This window comes from Phycodurus eques, chromosome 5 (genome assembly GCF_024500275.1).
Source record: "Phycodurus eques isolate BA_2022a chromosome 5, UOR_Pequ_1.1, whole genome shotgun sequence".
Classification (NCBI taxonomy): domain Eukaryota; kingdom Metazoa; phylum Chordata; class Actinopteri; order Syngnathiformes; family Syngnathidae; genus Phycodurus; species Phycodurus eques.
This window is the reverse complement of record NC_084529.1, coordinates 25,632,826-25,645,957: the sequence shown is the minus strand read 5'-3', so window position 1 is coordinate 25,645,957 and position 13,132 is coordinate 25,632,826. Positions and strand designations below refer to the sequence as shown.

Below are 13,132 nucleotides of genomic sequence, written 5' to 3'. Positions count from 1 at the left end.
AGATTTCAATATATGAATGAATATTGAAAAAAATCTAAATAAATAAATATCAATAAATAATTTGACAAAATTAACTATGAATTCTAAAAATATATATTACACATGGGAACTGAATAAACAAATAGATACTGTTATTTATTTAAATTAATTAAAAAATATATATTTAGAAATAAATAGAAAATAATGTAAAAATAAAAATGGCCAAACAAAATGTATAGAAATAAATCATCCACAATAAAATTCCTTACCCTAACCCATATTTTATAAATTAAGTCATAAATAGTCAAATCAATTTTCTTGACAAAGTGGGGCACTAACAAGAAATGATTAGACCACGACAAATGAATATACCATATATTAATACATAATTAAACAATAAACAAGAATGAATTTCTTGAGACATTTTTGCTTCAGTTTGTCATCTACATGTGTGCATAACCCTTATGTCATTATTATGTTTAGTCCTCACCACCATAATGTCTTGTGTATTCATGTAATCATCGCAGGATGATTCTCCAATTCATCCTGCGGGCCGGATTGTACCCCGTGGCGGGCCACTTTTGACCTGCGGGCCGTATGTTTGACACCAGTCCTCCAACTCATTCACTTGCTTTTTTTGTTGTTGTTGCTTTTTCTGTTTTTTTATTTTTATTTTTTTATAACGGCATCGTCAAAGTCTATCATTGATGATGAAGATAACTGCAGAACTGTAAATGAAACTTGAATAGTAACTTAGAGCGCTCAGTACAATAGGGGCAATATACTTGATTCTAAATCAATTTAAATACATAAAAGTATTCAACCAAGGTGACACGCTGGACGACTGGTTAGCGCGTCTGCCTCACAGTTCTGAGGTCCGGTGTTCAATCCCAGGCCCCGCCTGTGCGGAGTTTGGATGTTCTCCCTGTGTCTGCGTGGGGTTTCTCCGGGCACTCCGGTTTCCTCTCACATCCCAAAGACATGCGTGGTAGGTTAATTGAAGTCTCAAAATTGCCCCTAGGCATGACTGTGAGTGTGAATGGTTGTTTGTTTATATGTGCCCTGCGATTGGCTGGCAACCAGTTCAGGGTGTACCCCGCCTCCTGCCCGATGATAGCTGGGATAGGCTCCAGCACGCCCGTGACCCTAGTGAGGAGAAGCGGCTCAAAAAATTGATGGATAGATGGGTATTCGACCAAGCCGATTTTAATGTAACCTCACTTTAGATGAATGAGAGTAGTGGGCTGTAGAATGGGACAAAAAAAAAAAAGCTCCCATTCATTGTGCTACTCTGGGAACGTTGGGACTGACTAGGAGCACAAACACACAAAGATCTCATTTTACCCACGAGGTGGTGGGGGTCCTGGCCATGCTTGGCCCCTAAGAAAACACAAGGGCCCCTTCCTCACCACACACACACACTTATAGGCACAAGGCACAAGTGTACATACGCTGACATGCTATTAATAGTCGTTTTGTGAGCGGGGGAAACGAGGACGGTGGCATCTCCATGGCAACGAGTCGAGCAGAGTAACATAGAGCAACTTGGAATCTTTGAGTCATGTGACTGGTTTGTCGTCAGCTTTGTTAAAAGGCTTGTTTACGCTGAAAGTTACAGTTCACTTCATGAGGTACCAAGGCCATCTAACCGTTTCATAATGTTTGTAAACAGTAGTTGCCAGGGTACTTCCGGGTGGCATAAAGCAAGTGACAACCCAGACCTGAACTGAAAACGATGACACACATCACACATATTGTGTTTAGAGTCAGATATGCACAGTTTTTTTTCAGTTTACTAAAAAAATCCAGATTAATCCATCATAACCTGTGCGTGAGGAGGATTAATCGAGTGGATGTTGTACATAGTTGCACAGAGAAAATCGCAAGACTGCCTGGAGGTGTGGTAGTCACTTACAGGGATAAACTAGGATACAAACCTCCATCATGGGGTTTGTGGAAGACATTTTCAGACAGGTATGTAAAAAATGTTTGGTTTAGTTTTCTTTGAGCCCTCACTTTATCATGGTGGAGGGGTTTGTGTTTCCCAATGATCCTAGGAGCTAAGTTGTCTGGCGCTTTGTGCCCCTGGCATGGTCACCCAGGGCAAACAGGTTCTAGGTGAGGGGTCAGACAAAACATGGCTTAAATGATCCCTTATGATGATAAAAATACATGGACCTAGGTTTCCCTTGCCCATACACGGGTCACCGGGGCACCTCTCTGGAGCTAGGACCGGAGGTGGGGCTCGATGTCGAGCACCTGGTGGCCGGGCAAAGGCACTGTCGGTCCCCATTCCCATGGGCTCACCACCTGTGGGAGGTGCCAAGGGGGTCAGGTGCAAAATGAGCTAGGTGGCGGCCGAAGGCGGGGACATTGTCGGTCCGATCGCCCACGACAGAAGTTGTCTCTAGGGACGTGAATGTAACCTGTCTGGCAGGGAAGATAACCCGAGCTGCTGTACGAGGTTGAGAAGTTCCGACTAGATATAGTTGAACTCACCTCCACACAATGCTTGGGCACTGGTACCAGTCCTCTTGAGAGGGGTGGGACTCTCTTCCACTCTGAGTTGCCCAAGGATAGAGGCGCCGAGCAGGTGTGCGAATACTTATTGCCACCCGGATCAGTGCCTGTACGTTGCGGTTTACACCGGTGGATGAGAGGGTAGCCTCCCTCCGCCTTCAGGTGGGGGGGACGGGTCCTGACTGTTGTTTGTGCCTATTCACCAAACAGCAGTTCAGGCTCTGGAAGCAGCTGATGGGTAAGGGCTGGCCAAGCGGAACGCAGCTTTGGTGGTCGCCCATGCAAAAACTCGGGCGTGGGAGGTGTCCAGTGAGGCCATGGAGAATGACTTCAGGACAGCTTTGAAGAAATTCTGCTCCACCACCTAAACGTCTCGGGGGGCGCAGTGTACCATCAATAGTGTGTATCGTGGGGATGGGATGAGGTCACCGAAGTGGTTAAAAAGTTCCTGATGGCTCTGGATGCTGTACGGGTGCCCTGGTTGACACGCCTCTGCAACGTCACGTGGATATCGGGGACACTGCCTCTGCATTGAGAGACCGTGGTCATGATACCCTTGTTAAGAACGAGTACCAGAGGGTGTGTTTCAACTGCAGGGAGATCATACTCTTCAGCCTCCCTGGTAAGGAGGTTCTGAAAAGGCGGGTCCGTTGGAAAGTTGAATCTCAGATTCAGAAAGTGCAGTGTGGACTGATTTTGCTCATAACATTTATTTTACAGAATTTGTAGGCAGAGTCAAGGCACTAAATGAATGTGGATTTTAGGCTCATTTTTACCTTGTGCAAGTGGCCTTCAAAAACAGACTTGTCCTAGAGAATTTGTCTAATTGCTACCAAATTTGAACCACATATACTAGACAGGAGAAGGATGTTAAATTGTGAAATGTTTGAGGTTTTGCCATTGCGTGTCAGCGGAGCTAATTTGCTATTGGTCCAGTGGTGCACCCCAGCATATTTGGAATATTCAGTTTCAGGTGGGAAAAAATGGTATAAAATTTGATCTGTCATGAGTAGACCCACAAAACAAAGCCTCAAGAAGCCATGTCTGAAAAGACACAGAAAGTCTGTCATTTGACTTGAATGGTGTCATTTTAAGGTTTAAGGTCATTTTGGCCATTTCCAGGGGTCCTTCAAAAACAGATCTCTCCAGTAGATTTTGTCAGATTGCGACCAAATTTGAACTCCACACACTAGACAGATGGACGACAGTAAATTGCAAAACATTTTCAGTTTTCGTCATTGTGCGTGGGCGGAACATAGCGGCCAAGTTTGATGACTTAAAAACACAAAACTCTACTAAATCATCTCATGCGTGTGTTGTGGCTTTAAATTGCTCTCATAAATAAAATAAATCTTGGCTCGATAATCAATTGCATCATGCTTTTTTTTCTTCTTTTTTTAAGGAATTGTGCATGTGGGAGGAACCGTTTTAATTGTGAGTCAGTGTAAACAGTAACCATAAAATGATGTTTCGAGGTGTCTATAGTGATGCAAATAACTCATCACGTTCAAAATTTGAAGTGAGTGCTGACCATAATAATAGAACAATACATAAACAACGACCTAAAGATGGAAGCGGAGGAAAGCGCTTGCACATGAGCTATAAATGAAGAACAGGAGGAGAAGAAGAAAAAGAAGAGGAGGAGGAGGAGTGTGGCTTTGCAGTCATTAATTAGCCCCGTTAGCTCGGGACCGCGCGCTGTGGTTGAGGCCCGAGCGGCTTTGTGGGTCCTGAAGGGAAATGGGCCACATCTGAGAGCCATTACGGGGACGGCCTTAACAAAGACACACGCCTGTCAGCCAACAAAAAGGGCCCGCAAACAACACACAAACACAGACGCACACACACGCACACACCACTATTGTGTACGTGTGTAAAGACTAATATGCATGCATATGGGTTTAGACAAAGGACACATACAGGAAGGGAAAAGAAAATATCACCTTTTCGGGAGCAAATATGGAAAATCATTTCATTTGTACAGAACTATACAACGATTGTGTTTAAGGAAAAATCGAAATCTATGCCATGAAAACATATAGCCTTTTGAGACAAATTACAACATTGCCACACACGAATGTAGACTTTTTGTGAACAAATTTATTATTTTAATGGAAACATGTAGCCTTATGAGACAAAATATAAGGCTTTATTGTAACCCATATATTATATTTAATGTTAAAATATAATATTTCTCTGATGTAATGTTGCCTTTTGTGAGCAAATATAGTGTTTTAAATGGTAAAATATTACATTTACACGGGAAACTAAGCAAACATATATGATGTTAATGGTAACATAAAGCCTTCAGAGTCCAAGTCTAACATTTCCAATGACTAATGCAAACCTTTTGTGAACAAATGTATCACTTTAATGGCAACATGTTGCCTTTCGAGGCAAAATATAACTTTTTTTGTGACCAATACATTTTTTAAATATAATGTTTTAAATGGTAAAATATTACAATTACCTGTACGTGGGTAAACGGAGAAAACTCTATGATGTTATAATCTAGCCTTTTAAGGCAAATAGATGTTTTCAAGTTTTGGGAGTGTTTTAGTCGCAAAAGATAGTGTTTTTGAAATGTTCGTGATTTTGGTGAGCATAAGACTTTAAATGAAAAAATAATTGCATTTACATGGAGAACTAGCCCCTACAGTATTTTAAAGGGAAAATGTAATACTTCTGTGGTGTAATATTGCCTTTTTGCGATCAAACACTGTGTTTTAAATGGCAAAATATTGCATTTTCATGGCAAAAAATCTATGATTTTAAAGACAACAATGTAGGTTAAAAAAAATGCAACAAGGAATAGCATTAGTGTAAGACTTGTCCAAGATGGTCAAAAAGACGTCTGTGGGAATTTTTGTCCATTTGTGGCATGAGAGATCACTGGTGATGTGTTCTTGTATGGCCTTTTGGTGATGGAATTGAGTTTTAAATTTCTAATGGAAGCTAGCATGTTTAAGCGAAACACTATAAGTTGATTGGCCACATATAGCACTTTAAGGCAAAATATAATTTTATGTCGCCACTTTTACTGAACAAACAGCGTTTTAGTGTGGAAAAACTAACATTTTCATCACCAAATATAGCCTGTTTGTCACCATTTAGATGGCTAAATATCCATCCATTTCATTTCCAAAGAGAAGCTGCCACTTTCCTGGTCAATTGATTTGTTTTGTGGGGAAAATACAGCATTTTTGTTTGGTGGGTAAACATTGCATTTTCTCCACATGTATGGTACTTTGGTGGCCAAACATCAAGTATTTGTGGAAAAAAAGTCGTATTGTGGGAAGACTTTGCCAATAAATGTTGGTTTTATTTATTAAAAGGGTTAGAATGTTAGAAGAAAAACGGAGGTTGCTAAGAAGTGTGTTAACACTTAACACAAGGATGTCATCAATATAATACAGGTGGGACTGTGTATAAAAGGCTTTATACTTTGCTTACCTTCATCCATAGGCAGACCTATTGTCTGTATGAGGACTTTCAAGTCTGTTTCAATAGAAAATGAGTGGCTGTGTGTGTGTGTGTATAGGTGTGTGTGTGTTTGTGTGTGTGTAACCATATCTATAAGAAAAGGAGGCCTTCGGAAGTATTTCTTTAACCCGTGGACATCCCCCACTGGCTCTCCACACCATTTAAAACCACATGACAGGAAGTCCACGTCACTTTGAACTCTGCATCACAAACACACACGCATGCACGCGTCCACACACTCACACACACACACACACACACAGACATACACAATTTATGGGAAAAATATGCCTCTGAAATTGCACAACTTTGGAAGTTGTTCACTTTTTCCTTGTTTGTTTTCTTTGCCACATTTATGGCGTGTTCAGAGTAGAAGGTGAGAAGAGAAAAATAATATACTTAGTAAGCAGTAAGACACCCTCATTTTGCAGCCCTTTTGAAATTAGTTGCATTTAGAGGGATTGTCCTGTCACTTGAAATGAGCCGCTGGGTGTGCCAATGAGAGTGTGTCGTCGTTCTGTAATGACGAAACATAATGTTGGTAAAAGAATGGACTGCATTTTCAAGGCTTGAAAAAAAACGAATTAGCATTTTCCATATTAATTTCTCGCGTATAATGCGCACACAAAAAAAGTCAATAGAGCACATTAAAGACAGGTATAAGTAAAATTACAAAAATTCTTTCACATTGTGTAAACATATACTGGTTGTGGAAAAGGTGTACTTTTATTCCAATTTGATATGTAATGTCTAATGTTACAAATTTATACATAATATGGTACATTTTCGCAGCTCACCTGAGAATCATGACGTCGTCGTGGGTGCCACCGTATCATATCATATCATATATCTGTTGCTACGTTGATGGCATCTTATTTAGTGTCTTGGGTTGCAGTTCAGACTTGCAGCACAACAACCGCCGGCGAAAAAAAACAACGCCCGGTGGACTATACACTAACTATTAACCAACAACTTGATTCATCCAACACTGTGGACTCTGAGGAGAGCACTTAACTACTTTAACCAGCCCAGTCGTCGCAGGACACAGCCGACATGACACCCGGTCACAACAGACCCGGTAAGACCCGGTACACACTAAGACAATCGGCCAGTTTTTGTGCCAATTCTGCTCCTTCCCAACCAAGCACGTAAAATGACAGACAATGTTATTTCTTATAAGATTATCCTATAAGATTGTCCTTAGGTCCGATGTGCGTTGAGAGTGGATCCGTCCCGATTTTAGGGTCCGAAACAGGTCATCGTATTAAATAATGAACGTGTTCAATATTTACGACCAAAACTCTTCATGTGTGTGGGGAACGTCGACTTCTTCCGAGTCATGGTGACGTGGAACAGAATGTAGCCAATCAAAAAGCACCCAAGACTAACGAACACGGAAGCGAACAGAAATGAAAACAAAAATGTCTTACCCAATGTCATGTTATGTATGGAAGTGGGTTCCTCAGACAGCAAGAAGTATTTTCCAAAGCAAGATGTTTTTTTTTTTTTTTTTTGAGAACACGGCCATTTTACAAGGCTCTCGGCTCCGGCAACCTTCGGGAACACTCGGGAAACATCGGCGTGTTTCTTCTTCTTTGGTTTTGTGAAATTACATGTGATCATTTGTGATTTGGAGATCGGCGGTCCAACAGAATCTTTGTGTTGTCTGCTGTGTTGAGATTCTCGGCGCACACAACACACGATGACCAAAACTGTTGAAAGTCCTTGAATGAATCTTTTAAGAGTGGAAAAGTCTTTCTATGTGTACCAGGCCTAAGACTACAGGCTACGATTTTAAAAAATCTGAATTGCATCAGCACATGCACACAGAGCAAAATATTTCATTGAAAACCCTAATAAAATATGCATAATACTTCATGTTTTTCAGCATGGATAGCAGCAAATCTATGGTGCACATTATACAGATGTAGAAAGGTTTTCTTGATTTTTGGGTCGATTTTGGGGGTAAGTATTACACGCGAGAGCATATTATACATGAGAAATTACAGGACCAATTTTGGTGATTGGCTCCGCAAAAAAAAAAAAACTGACATTTGTTGTGAAATTTCACTCCAGAGACCCAATAATACCGTATGCAAGCAATTATAAAGTAATTGTTTACTGTAATGTCCCTTCGTTTGCCATCAAATTGCACACAAAGCCTGTCTAAAAGGAGCTCAAACAGTAGCGCATGGTCATCTCTGCTGAGAGTTTTGTCCGAGAGGACGTCTGGATTTGATAAGTGGAAGCAGACCAGTCAGAACAAACAGCGTTTTAGCGGCAAGAGAGGCCTTTGGAAAATTTCATTGAGCTTTTTATGCATAAATATAGAGTTCTAATTGCATGAACATGGGGAAGCTTGTATGTTTAAGCAAAAAGTTTTTTGTTTTTTTTTAACGGCAACTTTTAATAAATAATTTTAATAACATTTCCATATCCTAATTCAGCCTTTTTGAGAGCAAGTACAGTGTTTCAAATGGCTCAACCGATGTATGATTTCGATGGCAAAAGAGTCATTTCAGCATTAAGTGTTTCATAAGAAAGTAAGAATATATCGGTGTTCAATCAGCAAAACTACAGCCAATTATGATTATTTTTGAAAAGCGCTTGTACCGGCCGATATATTCGGCCGCTCGATTAATGGGTCGGGCCCTAGTGTCCAAATATTGCGTGTTTAAGCAAAGATCTATCATTTTAACGGTAACATATGACCTTTCGAGTCAAACTACGATGTTGATGTGCTTTAATGGCAAAATATTGTATTTCTGTTGGAAAGCAAAATTTTCCTGGCCAAATATATCATTTTTGTGACAATATATAGTGTTTTCGGGCAAAGTATGATGTTTGTTCCAAAATACAACTCTTTGGGGTCAAATATAACATTTCGGCAGTAAAGAATGGCATTATTACCAGTGTATAGAAAACTAGGTTCCTGAAGGCAGCACATTACTTAATTAATTAGATACAGTAGATAGATGGAGGGGTAGCTGGAATGAGTGCCCTTGTATAAATGGACGCTATGAGACGTTGCTGGTGGAGAAAGAAGCTGTAGTTGTGAACAAAAGCTGCTCAATTTGTGCCAGGCCTCCGTTCTCTCTGTTTATTTCATCAAAACGGCCGCCTCGTCGGACAATCGCACCCCGCTGTCATCTCCAGGGCTACCAACCCCCACACGGACCTCCGGCTTTGGATCTCCCATGCCTGCCCCTTTAGGTGTGATGTAGTTAACGAGCTCTTGTGTTTTTTTTTAAACTTCTTTTAGCCACGAGGACCCCGCCCCCTTGAGCCTTAATAAAGCTCGCATCTGACTTCATTAGGGCAGCCGAACCGCAGGGGGGCAACAACACAGATCCTGTCCATGCTGTGAGGCACGGCCACCGGAGCAGGGTTGAACGAAATGCTCCTAAAAGCATAGCGCTGTGTTATTATGGAGATCTCAGCTGGACCCCTTGTTTCACACCAGGCCAGAATTGCTTCAACGTGCTGCAAAGTGTGCGGGAATGAGGACACAATATGGCACGTGTTGGCGAAACGCCGAGAGCTCCGTCATCATGGCTCCGGTCCAGGGCCAGTCACTGGGGGGGCTGCTCGTCTGCTTCCACTTATACATGAAACACTATTTATTGTCACAAAAATTAACATATTTGGCCCTGCAATGTGGAATTATAGATTTCGCTCAATGTCTGTAAATGTTAATATTATCCATCCACCAGGGACCTCCAGGGACAGTCTGAAATCGCAGTTTTCCAATAACAGTGGCGTTATCTATCTATCTATCTATCTATCTATCTATCTATCTATCTATCTATCTATCTATCTATCTATCTATCTATCTATCTATCTATCTATCTATCTATCTATCTATCTATCTATCTATCTATCTATCTATCTATCTATCTGTCTATCTATCTGTCTGTCTATCTGTCTGTCTGTCTGTCTGTCTATCTATCTATCTATCTATCTATCTATCTATCTATCTATCTATCTATCTATCTATCTATCTATCTATCTATCTATATAGATAGATCTATCTATCTATCTAGATAGATAGATAAATGCAACAAAATAGAGTGTGGAGATTGTCCATCAATGCTGGATAAAAATATTTGATGTTAGGAAGTGAGAAAAGAGAGCACAGCAATGAAAAGAAGAGCAAGGGTGAGTGGGAGGACGACTCGGGGCATCGATCGCTGCCAGGTTGATCAATGCGAGGGTGAGTGACCCACCCATCACGCCGCAATTACAGCGTCACCGTACACCCGCGTGTGTGCAATGAAAGAGGCAGACCTCTCCATACGAAGGATAAAAGACAAGGTCTGGACAAGCCATGTTATTAGCGTCGAACAACGCGGCATTCGACGCAAAGGACAATGGACGCATTTGAAAGGGGGACAAAGGGCGAGGAATTAACGAGAGGAGGCGGCGGCGGTACGTGTGCGTGCACATAAGGGCAAAATATGCATGCAGGAACGATCCAGTGTACATGCAGTTTGGGCCAAAGTTTTGGAATACACGAAGGAAGTGAAGCGTCTTTTGTGAGCAAATCTAGCAAAATGTTGAATTTTGTGGGACTAAACTACACAACTAATCCATGCCAAAAAAAATCCATCATTATCACCACAGCCTATCAAAGACTTCTGAGTCAAAATATAACGTTCCCAAAGGTTAATGCAAACTTTTGGTGAACAAATGTATCATTTTATTGGCAACATGGCTTTATAAATCTATAATATGTAACTTCTGTCACCACCCCGAGTTTGGAATTCTGCAATACACAACAACAGATATGACGTAGGCTGCCCCTTCTGTGTGGGTTTTCAACATTCTACAACAATTTTTATTCTGTTGACAGTCTGGGGGGAATGGATTTTTCAGGACAGACAATTGTGGAACATTCCCTTATATTGTATAGTTTATATAGTGTTTTAATGGAAAATTATAATATCTATGTGGTGTAAAATAGCCTTTTGTGACCAACTATAGTGATAAACTGTGAAAATATTGTACTTGCGTGAGAAACAAAGCAGACATCTTTGAGTTTAGTGGCAAAATGCTTTAGTGGTCTCATATGATAAGAGAATATTTCAGTGGTGATATGTAACAAAATATAACATTTCCTGAGGCTAATGCGACCTTTATGTGACCAATACAGTGACAAATATAGTGTTATAAATGGCATAATATTGCATTTACACGGGAAAATGTCCCTTTTCATAAACCTTATAATTTTAACGGCAAATTAGCCTTTTCAAAATGAAATATAACAGCTTCAAAGTGCAACAACTCACCTGAATCTGCTGTTGGAGAATGTTGATCTTGTGTTGTTGCTGCAGGAGCTGCTGCTGTTGTCTGGCAATCTGAAAAACACACACAAATGCACAGTCAATCAATAATATAAAGCAGAGATTATGGAAAAGTAACTTTGTCATTGCTTGTGTGAACATCCAGTATTTTGGTCTTTCGGATGCGTACAACATTGTTGAGCGACCGTCTAATGAAAAGCTAATCAACAGAAAAGACATGCCGCGTAACGTAAGACCCGAAGGAAACTGGGTGGTACAGGTAAGTCGTGTAACCCATGCACAATATTGTGGAGTGACCACGTCAGATTCTCCTGAAATGCTAATTGCCGTTAAACGTAAGATCATCTTTAATACACTCCGGGGAACTCATTTACAACATGTAGTAAGACGGCACACTTTAATTAAATCTCAGAGACTGTGTCAATAGGTGCTGCTGATTTGGTTCACAACAGAGTTCAAATGAGAGCGGCAGCTACGAACATTCACGTTTATGAACTCAAATAGTTTACCCTAAATGTTGACTATCTACTGTCATGTCTAAATGTCTGCCATAAAAATAAAGGGTCATTCAAGCAACACTTAGTTCAGACTAGCTGAAGTTTCATGTTATTTTTTTAAATTGTTGACAGTTTGCCGTGTAAAGTTTGTTCGTTCACAAATTATTCAAAAGGTGTAGCTAGTGGTTCTCGCGGGAACAAACCAGTTAGGATGAATTACAATTCATACGACGGATTTGTTGGCCTAGCTAGCGTTAGCACACTGGCTTGCTCACCTTACGCTTACTTTACCCTTGCTTGGCCCCTGAGTATGGTGGTAAAGGACAAAAATATGTTTTAAGACTTAACTTGCCCAATTTTCAATGGACTTATTCACTTTTTTTTTTTTTTACTCAAAAAAAAGCCTGTAAAATAAAATTGTTCCAGAAAATAAATTTTGGAAAAATACATTTTACTTTCAGAACTTTTTCAAAAATGTTTTACATTTTCCATCCATCCATCCATTTTCTGAGCTGCTTATCCTCACAAGGGTCTCGGGAGCGCAGGAGCCTATCCCTGCTATCATCGGGCGGGAGGCGGGGTACACCCTGAACGGGTTGCCAGCCAATCGCAGGGCACATACAAACGAACAACCATTCGCACTCACATTCACACCGAGGGGCAATTTAGAGACTTCAATTAACCTACCATGCGTGTTGTTGGGATGTGGGAGGAAACCGGAGTGCCCGGCGAAAACCCACACAGGCACGGGGAGAACATGCAAACTCCACGCCGGGGATTGAATCCCGGACCTCAGAACTGTGAGGCTTCTGGGTGTGAGTTATGGCCTACAGCTACTCCTTGCAAGTGCTCTCATTTTGTATTTTTGACTGTTTGTCCCCTTCAATAAACGGAAGGGGACTGTTTGTCCCCTTCAATAATACTGTGGCTCTCCTTACCTATATGTGAGGGCAAAAACTCACAATCTGTGGAACTTGTAAGGCAAGGTATAACTGTTATTGCTACTTGTTTATGTTCAGTTTGTGGAGGCATTTTTCCCATTTTGGACATTTTAGAGATCATTGGTGTTGCTTTGATTATTGACATGAGACTGTCCAATGCGGCGGGATGGTGGACGACTGGTTAGCACATTTGCCTCACAGTTTGGAGGACCGGGGTTCAAATCCTGGCCCCGCCTGTCTGGAGTTTGCATGTTCTCCGCGTGTCTGCATGGGTTTTCTCCAAGCACTCTGGTTTCCTCCCACATCCCAAAAACATGCAACCCCAATTCCAATGAAGTTGGGATGTTATGTTAAACATAAATAAAAACAGAATACAATGATTTGCAAATGATGTTCAACCTATATTTAA

The 13,132-nt window shown here is 41.0% G+C and overlaps 1 protein-coding gene across 3 annotated transcripts in view; it reads right to left on the bottom strand.

The window, feature by feature from the left end:
• LOC133403368 (transcription factor SOX-6-like) overlaps positions 1-13,132 on the bottom strand; it is a 111,141-nt gene that overhangs the window by 35,478 nt on the left and 62,531 nt on the right. For all 3 annotated transcript variants that reach the window (XM_061678326.1, XM_061678327.1, XM_061678328.1), the window contains one exon: positions 11,271-11,339. In XM_061678326.1, coding sequence (XP_061534310.1) covers positions 11,271-11,339 — 69 coding nt within the window. The remainder of the gene's footprint in view (positions 1-11,270; positions 11,340-13,132) is intronic.